This window comes from Muscardinus avellanarius (genome assembly GCF_963383645.1).
Source record: "Muscardinus avellanarius genome assembly, chromosome: 5".
NCBI classification, from domain to species: Eukaryota; Metazoa; Chordata; class Mammalia; order Rodentia; family Gliridae; genus Muscardinus; species Muscardinus avellanarius.
The window spans coordinates 94,747,392-94,767,316 of NC_137790.1; the positions used below are offsets into that span (position 1 = coordinate 94,747,392).

General features: G+C 39.4%; 1 protein-coding gene across 1 annotated transcript in view; it reads left to right on the plus strand.

The window, feature by feature from the left end:
• The window catches only part of GNB4 (G protein subunit beta 4), a gene marked incomplete at both ends in the record, with an annotated part of 28,644 nt that extends 13,583 nt beyond the window's left edge, over positions 1–15,061 (plus strand). Inside the window, 5 exons of the mRNA XM_080696313.1 lie at positions 403–565; positions 3,226–3,292; positions 3,401–3,602; positions 9,740–9,956; positions 14,955–15,061. Of these exons, the coding sequence (XP_080552439.1) occupies positions 403–565; positions 3,226–3,292; positions 3,401–3,602; positions 9,740–9,956; positions 14,955–15,061 (756 nt within the window). The remainder of the gene's footprint in view (positions 1–402; positions 566–3,225; positions 3,293–3,400; positions 3,603–9,739; positions 9,957–14,954) is intronic.
• Between the last annotated feature and the right edge of the window lie 4,864 nt (positions 15,062–19,925).

Here is a 19,925-nt window from a genome sequence, read left to right on the forward strand (position 1 = left end):
ACTTCTTTTTATTGTTCAGTATTATGTTGAAGAAAGTTTCTCTTTTAAGCACTACTGAAAAAACAAAGAATCTTACTAAAATATTTAACATTTTACATTTAATTTTCCAGATGGCTACATTAGCATTAAAACATCCTCAAATCCTTGCTCCTACTAGATGAATTATTTCTAAAGAGAACACTTCTTAACTCTGAATGATTTGATAATACAGAAAAATAAGCATTTTTATGTGCATTGTTATTTTAATTTTGATTTGTTACTTTGCCCAACAGTTTTATTTGGCTTATTTTTCTTAAATGTACTTAATTTTTAGTAATATTCACCTCGTTGAAAGCAAGTTTAAAAATGTCTGTTTCTGTATCTTTTATTTGTAATGATTTTGTACATTTGTTTGTTTCACAGATGCATGCTATTCCTTTGAGGTCCTCCTGGGTGATGACCTGTGCTTATGCTCCTTCTGGTAATTATGTTGCTTGTGGAGGCTTGGACAACATCTGCTCTATATATAACTTGAAAACCAGAGAAGGGAACGTGAGAGTGAGCCGAGAGTTGCCCGGTCACACAGGTGAGCCACACTGCTCAGGGAGGTGTGACAAACTGCTCTGCTGGCTGCAGATGAGCGTTAACTGGAGGAGAGCAGAAATTTTTACAAATAATTCAGGAATGATGACTTATAAAAATCATACATGTGATGACTGTAATTTTATTATTTTATTTTGGTACTGGGGGTTGAAGCCAGGACCTCACACATGGTAAGCATGTGCTTTCCCATGGAAGTATATTCCCAACCCTCGCAGTTTTTATTTTTCTTTCAAAATAGCTTGTTGGCCGAGCATGGTGGAGCACATCTATAATTCTAATACTTGGGATACTGAGACAGGAGGATCACAGATTTGAGGACAATCTTAGTAACTTAGTGAGACTCTCAGCAACTTAGTGAGACCCTGTTTCAGGATAAAAAAATAGAACTACTTTGCCAGGCGTAGTGGCAGACGCTTGTAATCCCTGCGCTTGGGAGGCTGAGACAGGAGGATCGCATGGGTTGGAAGCCAGCCTCAGCTACTTAGTGAGGCTCTCAGCAACTTAGTGAGACCCTGTTTCCAAATAAAGTATAAAATAGGTCTGGGAGTATAGCGCAGAGTTAGAAAAGCCCCTGGGTTCCAGCCCCAGTGCCACACACACAAAAAAATAGAATTATTTCTGAGTAGTTCCCAGAGGAGTAGCTGGGAGTGTAGTTCTGAGAGTGTAGCTCAGAGGTAGAATGCTAGTAGTTTCCACATACAGTACCACATACAAAACAAAACAAATTTTAAAAAAAGAAAAAAAGAAAAGAAAATGAATAGCTGTTTTGTTTCTGTAAAAATGATATATTGCAAAAGTTCAAACAATAATGAAAAATACAAAAAGAAAACAAATACAGTTATCTTTTTCTACTACCATATAATAATTATGAGACTGAGGCATCTGAACTCAATTATGTGATTGAAAGTGTGCATTAAGATACATTAATGAGCTGGGCATGGTGGCGCATGCTTGTAATCTCAGCGTTCGGGAGGATGAGACCGGAGGATCATGGTTCGCGGACAGCCTCAGCTACTTAGTGAGGCCCTCTGCAACTCAGTGAGACCCGGTTTCAAAATAAAGAATAAAAAATAGGGCAGGGGGTGTAGCTCAGAGGTTGAATACCCCTGGGTTCCATTCCCAGATGTGTGCAAAAAAAAAAAAAAAAAGATACATTAATGAGCTGGGCAAGGGGGTGCTCACTTGTAATCCCAGTACTTGGAAGGCAGAGACAGAAGGATCACAGGTTCCTAGCCAGCCTCAGCAACTTGTAAGGCCCTCTGCAAATTAGAGAGACCCTGTTTCAAAATAAAGAATAAAATAAACTGGAGGTATAGCTCGGAAGTACAGTGTTTCTGGATTCCATCCCCAGTTCCAAAAAATATATACATTATTGAGGTGGGCCTGGCAGTGTATACCTGTAATCCCAGTACTTGAGAAGCTAAAACAGGAGGATCTCAGGTTTGAGGACAGCCTTAGCAATTTAGTGTACCCTCAACAACTTACTGAGACCCGTTTTAAAATAAAAAACAAAAATGTCTGGGGTGTAGCTTGAAGGTAGAATATTCCTGGGTTCAAACACCAAGATAAAAAAAGATTAAGCCAGGCTTGGTGGCGCACACTTGTAATCCCCGCGATTGGGAGGCTGAGACAGAAGGATTGCACAGGTTCAAAGCCAGCCTCGGCTACTTAGTGAGGCTCTCAGCAACTTAGTGAGACCCTGTTTCCAAATAAAGTATAAAATAGGTCTAGGAGTATAGCCCGGGGGTAGAGAAGCCCCTGGGTTCTACCCCCAGTACCACCAAAAATAAAAAAGATAGATTAATATTTTTCATTGTGTTCTAAAGAGTTGCTTAATTTGCAAGCATTCACACTAAGGTAGTATATAGTACTTGGCTAGCCATGTTCATTAGGAATTTATTGCATTCATCTGATTTCTAGCCGTGTGTGTGTGTGTGTGTGTGTGTGTGTGTGTGTGTGTGTGTGTGTGTGTGTGACTGGGGATGGAACCCAGGGGCAGAAACTCTGAGCTACACCCCAGCTCTGTTTTTTATTTTTTATTTTGAAACAGGGTCTCACTGATTTGGAGAGGGCCTCAAACTGAGCTGAGGCTGCCGCAAACCTCCTCCTGTCTCAGCCTCCCAAATGCTGAGATTACAAGCGTGCACCACTACACCTGGCTTAGCCATCTCTATTTTTGGCATTACTATTTAATCCTGCGTTCTTTAGAACGGCATTTCCTTGCCGTTTCCATCCTTTGAAGCATTGATGAATGCTAAGCACTCAGAAGCCACGTCTTTAATGAAGCCTTCACTCATGTTCTTTTCATTGCTCACAGTATCTGAAAGGTTTTCTCCCTGGTGCTTAGTATAGTCTGCCATGGATTGTGGTTGTTTCTGTAAAGGTGCATCCCTCCTCCCAAGGTAATGACTCAGGTGACAGGCTTCCTCACGTTCAGAATGCCAGTGTCAGAAGAAATTGTTCATAAAATTTAGTTGTAGACAGCATAGAGTTAGAAGTAATGAGAAGCAGAACTATATATAATACTGACAATTATCCAGATATTTAAAAATAATATTAGTATTTCATATGGTAACTGAGGATTTTTTGGCAATGAGTTTTTGATCAATGATAACCTAAAATTTGCTGCTCTCCATGCTGTAGGCTACTTGTCCTGCTGTCGTTTTTTAGATGACACCCAAATTGTTACAAGTTCAGGAGATACAACTTGGTAAGGTGACTCCAGAAGAACACGTATTTGGGGGTGGAGGGTACTTGTAGGAACGAATATAAGAGATGATTATTATAAGGTTGCTTTTTTCTTTTTTTTTAATTCTAGTGCTTTATGGGACATTGAAACTGCCCAGCAGACTACCACGTTCACCGGGCATTCTGGAGATGTGATGAGTCTTTCTCTGAATCCTGACATGCGAACTTTTGTATCTGGTGCTTGTGATGCTTCTTCCAAATTATGGGATGTTCGAGATGGAATGTGTAGACAGTCTTTCACTGGGCATGTCTCAGATATTAATGCTGTCAGTGTAAGTTAATATAATTTTTAAAGAAAATTTATTATGCATTTAAAGTGTTGAAGTTTTTGGCATGATTTTAACAGCAAATTGCTTTCAACGATTCTTATAAATAATATGCTTTTATAACATGGAATCCTCAAGTAACACGATTTGTTTTAAGAAAGAAGTTTATTCCATAGATCTAGGTCTTTATTTGCAGGTGAAATAGAAAGTTTCTGTCTTTGTGGTGCTGGGGATTGAACCCAGGGCCTCATACACACTAGGTGAGGGTTTTACCACTGTGCTACATTCTGAACCTGAAATACAAGTTTTATTTAGAAAATTAGAGGAATAGGTCATCTTGAGCAAACAGCAAGTTTACAGCAAGGTTTTCAGATGAGAAAAAAGTCTCACATCTCTGGGGTCAAAAAGGAATGAGCCAGAGAGAGAACAGTAAGTGTTAGGTTGAAAATAGAGTTCAGGGGTTTGGGAGGGAGGCAAAAACACCAACCGGGTTATCAAAGACCGCTGATTTATTTGGACCTGGCCCCAGCCCCTCCGGAGAGTCAGGCAGCTGTGGGGGCCACGCGTCTGGAGAGTTGCGCATAGTCCTGATCGGCCTGTTGAGTCACGTGGTTTTATAGGCACGAGCACCGATGTTTTATAGGCATGCCAATTATCTCGCAACATCTGTAGTCTCGTGATGTTTGGAGTCTCCAGCAACCCGGATTCTCGCAATATCTCTGCTTCTGGCTTCCGGGGGGTGGGGGTGGGGGAGGGACCCGACTTATCAGTAAGGAAGGAAATGGTGGCTGTTTGGTGTAATGAGTGTAGCTTTTAAATTAGCCACACCTGGGATGAGATATTAATTCTGCCATTTGCCAGCCATTTGTGACTCGTCAAGTGGCTTAACCTCATGAACCTCTGATTCCTGAGGATTTAAAAGAGGGATAACACCAACTGCATACAAGAATGATGTGAAGACTAGATGAACTTCTGTTTTAGATGCTCAGTAAACAATGCAAATTAGTTGAGTTTCTTCATATTTTTATACTTTTATTGGTGCATTATAATTATATATCATAGTGAGATTGAAAGTGATAAAAAAACAGATATGCACACATCACTTGGGGGGGTGTGTATATTGGACTGGGGATTGAACTCAGGAGCATTCTACCTCTGAGCTACACTCCTAGTCCTATTTTATTCTTTAGTTTGAAATAGGGTCTGAGTTGGGGAGGGCTTCACTAAGTTGCTGAGGCTGGCTTCATGTGATCCTCCTGTCTCAGCCTCCCAAACACTGGGATTACAAGCATGCACCACCACACCCAGATGCTACTTCGTATTTTAAAAAACCCTAACAGTAGCCAGGCATGGTGGCACATGCCTGTAATCCCAGTACTTGGGAGAAGGAGACAGGAGGATCATAAGTTCACAGCCAGCCCCAGCAACTTAGTGAGGCCCTATTTCAAAAGTAGAAAGAATAAAATAGGGTCAGGGGTATAGCAAAGAGGTAGAATGCCTCTGGGTTCAATCCCCAGTACCATTAAAAAATAAATAAATAAAAAGTTAATGACAAGTAAATTCAGCCAGATAGAAAGTACTTACTATATATGAGGATGAACTATTCATATGTATATATGTAGGGTAAAACGAAAGTCAAATTTTGAGTGACAAAATGATTATCAAATGGTGAGAATTGAGGGGAGGGATGTTAGGAAAATGAATTTGCCAAAAAGTATGCAAATCATCATGAAGAAAATAAAACTTTATTGGTAAATATCCATATTTAGTCACTGGAAATGCATCCCATTGAACTCACTATGTATCCCTCAAACTTATTTTTAAAAACCCTAGGGCCCGGTGTGGTGGTACACACCTATAATCCCAGTACTTGGGAGGACACGACAGGAGGATGACAGGGTTGAGGACGGCCTCAACAACTTAGTGAGAGCCTTAGCAACTTACCAGGACTTTGTTTCAAAATAAAATAGGGCTGGGAAGGTAGCTCTGAGGTAGAATGCCCTGGATTCAATCCTCAGAACCAAACCAAAACAAGCCAAAATAACCCTAGGACAGGGTCCAGCTCAGGGAACAGTGCTTGCGTGCCCCACATGTGAGGCTCTGGGTTCTGCCCCCACACCTCCAAGAGAAAAAACCCAAGTGGTAGGTTTATTTTCTTTTTGAAAGTGACCTGCAGAGTGTGAAGAAAAGGTATTTGCTCAAATGTCTGTGAAATTCAAAGGGAGAAAAAGAGGATTGAGTGATTTGAAGCAGAAAAGTAACAAGAATATTTTGCCAAGCCAGATTATAAAAATTTACAAAGTTATAATGATTTTCAAAATATGATTGCTGGGCATGGTGGCGCATGCTTGTAATTCCAGCATTAAGGAGGCTGAGACAGGAGGATCATGGTTTGAGGCCAGCCTCAGCTACTACTTAGTGAGGTCCTTTGCAACTCAGTGAGACTCTGTTTCAAAATAAGGGATAAAACATCGAGCTGGGGTGTAGCACAAAGGTAGAATACAGGAAAAAAAAATATGATGGCTGGGTATGTTGGCGCATCCTTGCAATCCCAGTACTTGGGAGGCAGAGACAGGAGGATCACAGGTTTGCAGCCAGCCTCAGCTACTTAGTGAGGTCCTCTACAACTTAGACCCTGTTTCAAACTGAAAAATAAAATAGGGCTGGGAGTATAGCTCAGAGGTAGAATAGCCCTGAATTCAATCCCCAACAACACACACACATGCACACACCCCAAAACTAAAATTATTATGCAGAAAAGAATTTAATGAGGGCCAGTGATAGGGCGCTTGCCTAAAATGTGCAAGGCCCTGGGTTTGATCCCAACACTAGGATAAAAAAGGAAGGGAGAGGAAGTTGGCCAAGAATTTAGTGACTGATAGAGCAAATTAGTAAGTAACACTTGGGACAACTGCTTAACTATTACAAAAATTAAGTAACTTCTTATTCTGAATGCTGTTTATCAATTAAATTCCAGATGTATGAAAATTAAGATGTGGAACATGAAATTAAAATAAACATCATTTTTAAAAAGCCCAAAGAAGGACTTTTTCTTTTTTTCTTTTTTGCGGCACTGGGGATGGAACGCAGGGACATTTTATGTCTGAGCTACACTCTCAGCCCTATTTTTTATTCTTTATTTTGAAACTGGGTCTCACTGAGTTGCAAAGGGCCTCACTAAGTAGCTGAGGCTGTCCACAAACCACAGTCCTCCAGTCTCAGCCTCCCAAAAGCTGGGATTACTAGTGTGTGCCGCCATGCCCGGCTAGGACTTTTCTTTTTTTTCTTTTTTTATTTTGCGGGTCTGGGGATGGAAACCAGGGGCATTTCACCTCCGAGCTACACCCCCCTGCCCTATTTTTTATTCTTTATTTGGAAACAGGGTCTCACTAAGTTGCAGAGGGCCTCACTAAGTAGCGGAGGCTGGCCGCGAACCGTGATCCTCCGGTCTTAGCCACCCGAATGCTGGGATTACAAGCGTGCGTCACCACGCCCGGCTAGGACTTTTTCATAAAAGCAGTGAAAGAAATTTCAAAGGAAAAGATGAACTTGATATACAAAAATTTAAATTGCTATATATTTTTTCAAGTAAACAATATTTATCAAATGGCAAATTGTAAAGTAACATTTCAAGAAATGAAACAGATAAATTTATATTAATTTTGTGCCCACAATCAAGAAGTTAATACTAATATCCTAAAGGAAGAAAATATGCAAATATCTGAATAATCGATTCTCAGAAAAGTATAAGGGCAAATAGAAGTATGAAAAAATGTAACTTTTATCTTTTTAAAAAAATCAGCATTGAGCACTGCCAGTGTCTGAGAAATGTTATTCACAAAACTAACCAGCTTAGTTTTTTTATTGTTCATTTATTAACTAGTATAGAGTGTTTTGTTTTCTTTTATAAAATTTTCTATTATTATTATTATTACTATTATTATTATTATTATTATTATTTTGATGGTACTGTGGATTGAACCCAGAGGCATTCTACTTCTGACCTACACCCCCAGCCTTTTAAAAATTTTTTGAAAGCAGGTGTGGTGGGACATGCTTGTAATCCCAGTAATTGGAGGTTGAGACTGGAGGATCACAGGTTTGTGGCCAGCCTCAGCTACTTAGTGAGGCCCTCCTTGACTTATTCTGTCTCAAAATAAAGAATAAAAATATAGGGCTGTATAGCTCAGAGGTAGAATGCCCTGGATTCAACCCCTAGTACTGCAAAAAAAAATTTTTAAATAAAAAATATTGAAACAGGATCTATTGCTAGGTTGCTAAGAATTGTCCTACAGTGCTAAGGCTATCCTTGAACCTGCGATCTTCTGGTCTCAGCCTCCCAAATACTGGTATTACAGGTATGTGCCACCATGCCCAGATCCTTTTTTATTATATATATAAATATATATATATATATGTATGTATAAATTATATATATTTTTGCTATACTGGGGATTGAACCTAGGAGCATTCTATCTCCAAGCTACAACTCAAAACCTATTTTTTATTTTTTATTTTGAAACAGGTAGGGTCTCACTAAGTTGCAAAGGGCCTCACTAAGTCGCTGAGGCTGGCTGCAAACTGCAATCCTTCTGTCTCAGCCTCCCAAATGCTGGGATAACAAGTGTGTGCCACCACACCTGGCTTAGGCATCTGTATTTTTGGCATTACTATTTAATCCTGCATTCTTTAGAATGGTATTTCCTTGACATTTCCATCTTTTGATACACTGATGAATGCTAAGCACTCAGAAGGTCTCACTGAGTTGCAAAGGGCCTCACTAAGTAGCTGAGGCTATCTGCAAACCGCAATCCTCCTGTCTCAGCCTCCCAAGTAATGGGATTACAAGTGTGCACCACCACACCTGACATTTTAGAATATTTTAAGCATATATATTCACACATGAGTATTCTATAAATAATAATGCTTGACTTAAAAGTGTTAATATGGCCGGGCGTGGTGGCTCACGCTTGTAACCCCAGCATTCGGGAGGCTGAGACAGGAGGATCGTGGTTCACGAAGAGCCTCAGCTACTTAGTGAGGCCCTTTGCAACTTAATGAGGCCCTCCATAACTTAGTGAGATCTTGTTTCAAAATAAAGTATAAAAAATAGGGCAGGTATAGTTTGGAGGTCAAATGCCCTTGGGTTCCATCCCCAGACCCTCCCACACACACAAAAAAGTTTTAATATGAACATATGGGGGTCTAGGACCAGTATTTATTAACATTTGCTATGTGCTGAACAATGGGCTGTATATTTTGCATGTTACTTTATTCGTTTTTTTGGTGGTACTGGGGTTTCTGGAAGCCCTTCTACCTCCAGGCTACACTCCCAGACCTATTTTATACTTTTTATTTGGAAACAGGGTGTCTTAAGCCAGCGTGACTGACTTCAAACCTGCATGATCCTCGTGTCTCTGCCTCCCAAGTGCAGGGATTACAAGCGTGTGCCACCACGCCCGGCTTACTTTATTCAATTCTAATTGTGTGTGTGTGTGTGTGTGTGTGTGTGTGTGTGTGTGTGTGTTTTACTGGGGATTGAACCCAGGGGCTTCTACCTACAGACTACATTCCCAGACCTATTTTTTTTTCTATTTTATTTGGAAATAGGGACTCACTAAGTTACTGACGCTGGCTTTCAACTTGTGATCCTCCTGTCACAGCCTCCCAAATTCTGAGATTACAAAAGTGTGCCACCATGCCCTGTTCTATTCAATTCTCATTCTGCTTTTGTTGTTGTTGTTGTTGTTGTTTTTGTTTGTTTTTTAATGTAGTGGGGATTGAACCAGGGGCATTCTACCTTTGAGCTATACCCCCAGCCCTGTTTTTTATTCTTTATTTTGAAGCAGGGTCTCACTAAGTTATGGAGGGCCTCATTAAGTAGCTGAGGCTGGCTGCGAACTTGTGATCCTTCTGTCTCAGCCTCCCAAGTACTGGGATTACAAGCGTGCACCATCATACCTGGCTCAATTCTCATTCTGAAAATGAAACTAATGCCCCCAAATTTTAAAACTCTTAAGTGCCCATTAATCATAGGGTAAGTAGCAAAGCTTGAATATTAACTTAGACCTGCCTTACCCCAAAGTCTGTTATTACACGAATTTTGTATGCATCTATGAAGTAAGTGTTGCTTTTCTTTCTAGTTTTTTCCAAATGGATATGCCTTTGCCACGGGCTCTGATGATGCAACTTGCCGGCTCTTCGACCTCCGTGCAGACCAAGAGTTGTTATTGTATTCTCATGACAATATTATCTGTGGAATCACTTCTGTGGCTTTCTCAAAGAGTGGGCGCCTCCTGCTGGCTGGTTATGATGACTTTAACTGTAATGTGTGGGACACACTGAAAGGAGACCGTGCAGGTTAGTCGCTGAGTCCTCACTAACACGAGATTCTGATTTTCCAGAAGGGTGAGGAGGTTTCTATCCTTAGTTCTCCAGGCCTCTGGGGACATCCTGGAGCTGTGGAAAGTGTTAACCAGAGGCACTTGTTCCTGCGCTTTGCTGCCCATTGAGTACACATACTGTCCATGGTCTGTTTATCTATTGGGTTTCTGAAGAGTAACATTAAATTCTACAGTATTTTCTTGTTTGGTGAATTTTATTATAATCATGAATCATAAACATGACTTTTGTAGATCACAGTGGTTTTTTTTTTTTTTTTGTACTGGGGATTTAACTCAGACCACTCTATGGTCAAGCTAACACCTCCAGCTGTTTTGTTTTGTTTTGTTTTGAGACAGTGTCTTGCTAAGAGTCTCACTACATTGCTGGCTTCAAGCCTGCAGTGTTCCTGTCTTATTCTTCCGAGTACTGGGATTACAGGCATGTGCCATCATGCCCAGCATATTCATACTTTTTTAATAAGTATTTACTGGTGAGCTATGAAGTATTATTGTGACTTCTTTTGATATACATATTTTTAATTCTCTGGAACTCTAGAATTACATTCACCTTTGGACTATACTTTGTTCTGATGTCCTCTCCCTAATGAGGCCTCAAACTTTCTGTCAGTTTTGAGTAGATCTACTTTCATCCATCATACTGGGTATTGAATAAAGCTTTTTTATTTTTGTTTTTGTAGTACTGGGGATCGAACCAGGGCCTTGGCCATGCAATGGAAGCACTTACACTGAGCTCAGCCTCTGCCTTTAGTTGGCCTTTTTGACCTATAACCCACACCCTACAATACTGGAAAGTTTAGAGCTCATTTCCTCTCTATTATTATCCATCTTTTCAAAATTCCCCATTATATCTATGTTGGATCTCCTGGACTGGTCCTTTGACTAAAATTATATTCTCTTCTATTTCCTGTCTCTACCCTAGATCCCTTTATATGCTGAAAGTAATTATTTTCTTTTCTTTCAATCTTCTTAAATTTTAGTTTTACTACCATCTTTTTTTTTTTATTTCTGTGGTACTGGTGTGTGTGTGTGTGTGTGTGTGTGTGTGTGTGTGTGTGTGTGTTACTGGGAGTGGAACCCAGGGGCTTTCTACCTCTGGGCTATACTTCCAGACCTATTTTATACTTTATTAGGAAATAGGGTCTCTCTGAGTTGCTGAGAGCCTCACTGAGTAGCCGAGGCTGGCTTTGAACCTGTGCGCTCCTCCTGTCTCAGCCTCTGAAGTACTGGGGTTACAAGCGTGCGCCACCACGCCCAGCCTACCATCTCTCTAATTTGAGAGCTATTTTGGGCTCTCTCTCCTTTCTCTCTCTCTCTCTCTCTCTCTCTCTCTCTCTCTCTCTCTCTCTCCCTCTCTCCCCCCTCCCTCCCTCCCTTTCTTTCTCTCCCCCTCCCTCTCTTTCTCTCTCTTTTGGTGGTATTTGGAATTGAACCAGGGGCATTCTACCTCTGAGCTTCACCCTTTACTTTTTGATGGGAACAGAATTTTTCTGAGTCTTGCTGTGTTGCTGAGTCTGTCCTTGACCCTACGCTCCTCCTGTCTCAGCCTCCCGTGAAGTGAGATCACAGGTGTGTGCCACCACACCTGACTTGGTCTCTATTTTTTAAGTCATTTATTCTTTTTCTTGTAAATGTAATTTTTTGTTTCTTTGAGGTTATTAGTGAAATAATTTTTGAAGTTTTCTTCTTCAAGCAGACTTTTGTAAGTTTCCAAGTTGTCTTTTCCTCCATTCCTTATTTTTATTATATTTCCTTAAGTGTGGTAACTCTTAGCCTCTCATTTGTACTTAAGAATGAGACCCCAGAACTGCTTGCAGTTCAGTATACTCACCGTCCATGGCTGTGTGTGACAGCAGGCCTCACAGGAGGATGATCCAGCCCAGCGTTCACTGGGAGCCTCTGGGGCGTCTTCGGGCCTCCTCTTCACTTTAGGACTGGGATCCATCTTCTACTTTGCTAGCTGGAGCATATTAGCTGGCTGCAAGTGTGAGGGCTGATTTCAAGAGGAAAACCAAGGGCCACCATTAGCAAGTAAGCTTTATCCCCATCTTCAGCACAGTGCCCATGGTGCCAGCTCTAGTCAGGAGACCCTGTTTCACCCTCTCCAGTGAGAACATCTCAGCCACCGACTGCAGTGTGAAGGAGGAGGAAACTCACCGGAGCCTTGCTGATTCTTGAATGCTTTCTCATACAGCTTATCTTGCCCTAACTTTTCTCCTACCTGGTTCCAGAGAGAATACCAGATTACACTAATATTGACCCTTTTGGTAACACAGCAGTGTAATTTTCTGTATTGGCTTTCCAGCCATTGACTTTGAACTTAGCCCTTTGGGGTTCATTACAGCACCTAGCTTAGAAAATGTTGCTAGTGCCTGCCCTCCTCCTCTGTTTATCCTCCCCGCTGAACAGTTATTAGGTTTCAGAGAGTAAGGGCAGAATCACCATTCCCAGGAATAATTCTCTGTAAATCTTCAGAGACTGCATGGTTTACAGCTTTGTATATTGCAAGTACATTTTTTGGGAGTATTCTGCTGCCCAATGCCAATTAATTTTTAAATATATTATGTATTTTGCCTAAATTGAATCAATCATCCTCCATAACAAAATTAAAATATAGCTTTTCAGACTTTAAACCTATGCTTGAGTTTTACTTTCCTTAAAGCTGGTTTCAAGTTGTCCCAACTGGAACTTCTCACCATAAATTGAATTTACCAATTCATTCTCCTCGCCAGTGTGATTGGGAATATTTAACTACAATTTTTATTTTGTATTATTTCAACCCATTCACCAAATATTCACCAAATACTGGGGGTGCTATGTTCTGGTACTATGGGAAATGCTGAGTTAGGCAAGAAAAACTCCTGTTCCTGAAACTGACTGAAGTGTACATTTAAGTATATAGAAACTGGGTGTGGCAGCACACACCTGTAGTCTCAGTACTTGGGAAGCTGAGACAATAGGATCACAGGTTTGAGGACACCTTAGCAAGTAGTGAGACTCTCATCAACTTAGTGAGACCCCAATTCAAAATAAGAGTAAAATAGGGCTGGGGTTGTAGGTTGGAGGTGAATGCCTTTGGACTCAATCCCTGGTACACACACATACCAAAACAAACAAACAAACAAAAAACAAAAAAAAAAACCAAAATCCCAAGAAATACAGAGAGCTGAGCGTGGTGACACATACCTATAATCCCAGTACTTGGAAGACTGAGACAGGAGAATTGCAAGTTTGAGACCACCCTCAGGAATTTAGTAAGACTTTTGGCAACCTAGTGAGACCTTGTATCAAAACAAAAAATAAAAAGGGTTGGGGGTATATTGCAGAGATAGAATTCCCCTAGGTTTAAACCCTAGTATCTCCCCCTCAATATACATAAAAAAGCAAGCAAACAAACAAACAAACAAACAAAGCAAAATTAAACATAGTACTTTAAAAAATTCCTATCAACAGCCAGGCATGTTGGCACATGTTTGTAATTCTAGTACTTAGGAGGTCAAGACAGTTAGGACTGCAGGTTCAAGGACAGCCTCAGCAAGTAGTGAGACTCTTATTCTAGCAACACCCTGGCATATGTAGTTCAGAGGTAGAATGATCCTGGATTCAATCCCCAGTACAAAAATAAAATTCTGTTCAAGAACTTTATATGTTCTAATTATTTAAATCTTTATATATCTCATTAACTATCCCCAAATATTGGGGATATTTCAATTTATCCTATGTGTTGATTTAGAATATTAAGTGAGTTTATGATGCAAAAGAGGCTGGACATGGTGACGCACATCTGTAATCTCATTACTTGGGAAGCTGAGACAGGAGGATCAGAGGTTCAAGAACAATCTCAGCAACATAGTGAGACTCTCAGTAACTTAGTAAAACCTTGTTTCAAAAAAAAATACATAAAAAGGGATGAGGGAGCCTGGCATATTGGGACACGCTTGTAATCCCAGTACTTGGGAGGCTGAAACCGGGATCGCAGGTTTGCAGCCAGCCTCAGCAACTTGTGAGTCCCTCTTCAATTGACCCTGTTCCAAAATAAGGAATAAAATAGGGCTTGGGGTGTAGCTCAGAAGAAGAATGACCCTGAGTCCAATCCCTAGTAACACACACACACACACACACACACACACACACACACACACTGCATAAAAACAAACACTAAAGTTTGAAGGTTTTAGAAAGTTATAAATAACATTGAAATTTGGTGGTTAACAGAAGAAACTGCATAATAAATAGATGTATTTAGATTTAATAATATTTAAATATTATATTATAATATTGATATTTTTATATTTAATACATTGATATATTTATAGTACTGATAATTTTATCATGGTTTGTTCTTGTGGTAAAAGTCTACTTTGTTGAACTTCACTTAAAATTGTTTCTCAGCATTTGCTTTTTTTCTCCATGTAAGAGGAGGATTAGGAAATGAGAAGTAGAATTATCAGTGAGAGATATGAATTGGATTACTGCTTCTCCATGGCAAATGGCTCATGAAAGGTTGAACTTCTTAATGTTAAGGGTTATGTCTAACTCATTTTTATATTTCCAGGGTCTACCAGAGTACTCAATCATGGTAAAAGTGGAATAAGTGGTTTTAAAATAAGTAAAAGCAAATAATAGAAAAAGTTTCTGTTGGGAAAAAGAAGTTTCTGTTGAAAGAACAACTCAGTAGCAACATTGGAATATAATGAACTTAGAAAAAGAATAAACATACTCCAATGTTTTCATGAATATAAAATAGCGTAAGTAAACATGTTTCCAAAAACTAAAAGTACAAGTTGATGGACATATCAACAATTCAAGTAACACAAAGGCATTTCAATGCACGCCCATGGTGCCCCTGACTTCAGTCTGCCCATGCAGAGGAACCTGTACCTTCTAGATCTTCATGAATATACTTCTTAAGTTTTCAAATCACAGTTGCTAACTTTGTACTGAATTTTATTCCCAGGTGTCCTTGCTGGTCATGACAACCGGGTCAGCTGTTTAGGTGTGACTGATGACGGCATGGCTGTGGCAACAGGCTCTTGGGACAGTTTTCTTAGAATCTGGAATTAACAGTGTCATGCATACTTTCTGTTCTCCATTGGTATCTGGAGAAATCAATGCTACAGCCTTTAGCTGTGAAAAAAATCTACCCTATATTTGCAGGTGAAGATTTTTCTATTATATACCAAAAGAAGCTTCAGTAAACTACACACACACACACACACACACACACACACACACACACACACACACGAAAAAAAAATGCAGGTCATTAGGGAGTACCCAGGCCAACAAGGCAAAGGTGCCTGCCAAGATCATAAGCACCAGTGTACTAATTTAAGGAGCTAGGTTAACCTTGATTTCTTTGTGTAGAATAGAATGTACACTTTATAGCAGCTGATCATTGTTTGAAGTATGTTGAGAACTACATTTTAAAACTATGGATACGTAAGAAATGTCTTTTTAAAGTTTTGTAATGTAAGAACCAGACACAGTAATAGATAGAAATGATACCGTATGTGTGTGCACTGTTTGACGGAAGTCCCCTTGAATTCTGACATTGCACTTTAATCTAGAAGGAATACTGATTGCTTAGTGTTGAAGAGTGTCCATAGGTGAGGTATCTCTGAGAGGGGTCATTAGTTTCTTGTGCATCCTGAAAATCTAAATAAGTACTCACTTAGTCCTTTGAGGGGACAGATAATGTGAAGGCCGATTTCATGCTGACATTTCTAACTAAGCTAAGCGATTTCATTAGAATTTGTTATATTAAAAAGTAGATACTAGCCTATACATCTTGGCATTTTAAAAAGGCTGGTCATGATTAGTTGCCATTTTGAGTAGCCCTCCAAACTTTTGGACTTTCCCATTGATTTCATATTCTGGAACTAAGTTTGTAGCATACTCATATTTCAGAAGTTTGATAAACATTTGGATTGTCCCTACATGTGAACTCTACCCAATGTTCTTCTCTAGTATACATCTAGATAGAAAAGTTTGACAGTATTAAAGTTGTTGAGAAGTATAAAACTTAACCATTTTCCAGCCCTTGATATAATTATTGTAAGGCAGCTTTATGAATTTTATGTAGGATCTGATATAAACTGTACCCTCACATTCCTTACAATGATGCCCTGTAGTAGTCTCGTGAAAGGTTTCTAGGTGGTTTTGCTTCAAAGGGCACCTAGATCTAAGTGACCTCACTTTAAAGCCACATGAAAAATTCCTAAAGCAGCTCTCGAGTCAGAGGAACATGTGTGTCAACTATTAGAATATCCCCCATCTAAACAGAGATACTTTTCCTTCTACAAGTAAATCTTAATGATCGACAATAGAAGAGTGTTAGTCTTGATGTTGAAGCCTAGTTATTCTTATGTATAGAAGTGCATTGTTTTTCTGTACCTTAGTAAACTGTTAAGTTATTGTTTAGATAGTGTTATTAGCGTTCATCACTTGTAACCCAAACCTAGTACACATTTTCATTTTTATATTGTGAATATGATAATGGTGCATCAGCTATAATGAAATCAGCATAAGTTTTGTTTATTCAGGTCAGGTGATATTAGAGGTAAAAGGATAGAAGCAAATTAAGGTATAGGACCAAAACATTATAGATGAGTTGTGACTGTATATTTGTATTTCTATGAACTTCTTGCTATTAGTATTTGTGAACTATTTATATCACTTCATAAAGGGCAGCTCTTTGATATAAGGCACATTTTTAGGAAATATATTAATTTCCCAAAAAGGGGGAGGTAATGGAAATTTGACATGTAGTCGAGCAATTCACTCCAAACTACCATTTAAGAAAACACTTCCACTATGTATTAAAAACAACCATGCCTGTTATACATGAGATTCTTTTGTTTAAAAGTCATTGTAATAGTAAGATATTTTAGTCAGAAAGACATTAACTAATACAGACTGGAATAATTCTGTGGTCTTTACATATTTTAAAATTACATTTATTTTAATGTTATTAAAGTCTGTGTAGAGGAATTTAAAGCAATTCCTATAATATATATTAGGCAACTGAAAAGTAACCACTACTGAACATTTATGACTGATGAGAAAGTCATCTTATGACCCCAGTAATTACCTTATAAAAAGCCTTACCCTCTAGAGCTAAGGGTTCCAGTTGGTAAATGTATTTTTTTGTACTTGCAGTATGAGTTCAGTTGATTGTCTAATTTTGTTGTAGTGCATAAAACTTCCTGAAAGCCGGGCGTGGTGGTGCATGCATGTAATCCCAGTACTTGGGAGGCTGAGACAGGAGGATCACAGGTTTGAAACAAGCCTCAGCAACTTAAGCTCTCAGCAATTTATGGAGAACATTTTTGCAAATAAAAACAACAAAAAGTAGGTCTGGGGGTATAGCCCAGAGGTAGAAGGCTCCTGAGTTCCATCACCAGTACCACAAAAACAAATTCCTGAAATCAGAATGAGTATATAATTGCACACGTATCAATTTAGAGCTTAAGTTTTTCAAGGTTTAAAAATATAGCCAGATCTAAAGAATATGTATTATCAAGAATATTGCAGTTATATGGTGCCTAGTAATTTTTCTTTTTTACCTTTTAAGACATATTTAAAGATAATGTGCCTCAGAAGCATATGTGTAAATTCCATATCACATTAAAAAGTCTTTTTTTTAATTTCTAGAAAGGGCTAGCTATTTTTTTTTTTTTTTTTGAGACAGTGCCTCACTATGTTGCACAGGCTAGTCTCAAACTCCTGGGCTCAAAGGATCTTCTAGCCTCAGCCTCCTGAATTTCTGATACTACAGATGTACGCCACCACACCTAGCTCTGGCAAGGGTATTTTAAAGGCATTATCTTCTTTCCTAAAACAAAGTGATCACACCATGTTATTTAGCAAATCATTCCTGCTTACGAAATCCGTTTCTTTTCTTTCTTGCAGTACTGGAGATTGAACCCAGGGTCTCCTTATCTCTCATATATTCCTAGCCTCTTTTAAAATTTCCATGTGTCGCCGGTCGTGGTGGCGCACGCTTGTAATCCCCGCGCTTGGGAGGCGGAGACAGGAGGATCGCGCAGGTTCGAAGCCAGCCGCGCGCGCTGGTTTAGGAGACCCTGTTTCCAAAATTGAAAATGTAAGAATAGGTCTGGGAGTGTAGCCCGGAGGTAGAGGGGCTTCCAGGAACCCCAGTACCACAAAAAAAAAAAAAAAAAATTCCGTGTGTGTGTGTGTGTGTGTGTGTGACTGAGGATTGATTGAACCCAAAGGGATTCTACCTCAAAGCTACACCCCCAGCCCTATTTTATTTTTGAAATAGGGTCTTGCTAGGTTGAGGTGAATATTTGCTGAGGCTGTCCTCAAACCTGTAATCCTCCTCTCTCAGCCTCCCAAGTACTAGGATTACAGGTGTGTACCACCATGCCCAGCTTATTTTTCTTTTGAAGTGGAGTGTAAGTTACCACACGCTGGCTTCGATCCTGCCACCCTCCTGTAGCCGTCCCCCCAAGTCCCTGGCTAGGAAAGCAGTTGTTGCCATCAGCAAGGATACCCTCTCTACTTTGGACAGCTCTCGTTTCTGGCACCTATGATGTTGGATCCAGAATATTCAAGATCCTTCCTAGCTCTGAATTTTAGTTGTGATATTCCATACTACATTCCAAATATACTTTAGGCAAAGATTTGTGCTTACTATTTCAAGAAGAGAATAGGCAATTCTCATTTTAATTTACTTAGATGAACTGATTAATAATGCATGGTAGCAACTAGTTTCCATGAGATACTGGATATAGGTGCTTCTAGATTATGTTGAAGATTTTTAACCTATCAAAAGAGAAATGATATTGGCTTTCTCGAGTCTACAAAATAAAATTTTTACTGATTAAAAAGAATGCTGTGGACATTGATATATAAGTGCTCCTCCAGTGCTACTGGATTAGGTTTAATAAATTTTTTTTTTAAATTTGCAAAACTGGGGACAAAACCCAGGGCATTCTACCTCCGAGCTATACCCTAGCCCCCCCCCCTTTTTTTTTTGGTGGTACTGGGGATGGAACCCAGGGGCCTTCTACCTCCGGGCTACACTCTCAGACCTATTCTACATTTTTATTTGGAAACAGGGTCTCTTAAGCCAGCGAGGCTGGGTTCGAACCTGCGAGATCCTCCTGTCTCAGTCTCCCAGGCGCGGGGATTACAAGCATGCGCCACCACGCCCGGCTCCCTAGCCCTATTTTTAATTCTTTATTTTGACACACGGTCTGAGTTACAAAGGGCTTCACGAAGTATTGGCTGAGGCTGTCTGAGAACTGTGATCCTCCTGTCTCAGCCTCCCAAATTCTGGGATTACAAGCATGTGCCACCATACCCAGCATAAATTTTTTTAAGTGTTTTAAAAGTGAATGAAAATGTTCACAGAAATTTGTTTTGATGTGAATATCTCAGATTTAAGTTATAACACAATATTTGTTGCTATTGTTGATGAGTTTAACTTAAAAAAATAAAAAACCCTAACGGAGCCTATCATCACTTTAGCAGTGACTATTCTTTCTAGAATCTATTAGGTCTAAGGCTTTACATTTTTAATTAAGTACTATGTGTTCAGCCTTTCCTTTCCCATTGTAGAATAAATTTAAAATTGTTTCTTATTTCCCAGGAGAGTCTGAGAAACTACCTACAGGTGAGATCATCTTTTTTTTGAGAAAGAATAGCACAAAAAATACAGCTGGTATCTTAGATTAAGTAGAAGGTGAAGTACACTTCAGATTTACTAGTTTTCCTACTAATCATCTTGAGTTATCTCAAGTTCAGTGCTGTATTTAAAATTTGGTTAAAATAGGTACACTTTAAGATGATTCTAGAACGTCCAAGCTAGTATTGTTTTAAATTTTTACTGCAAACTGATGGTACATCTTATATTTAGGAAATTTTTTGCATGCTGATAAAAATTTCCAAGTTGTCT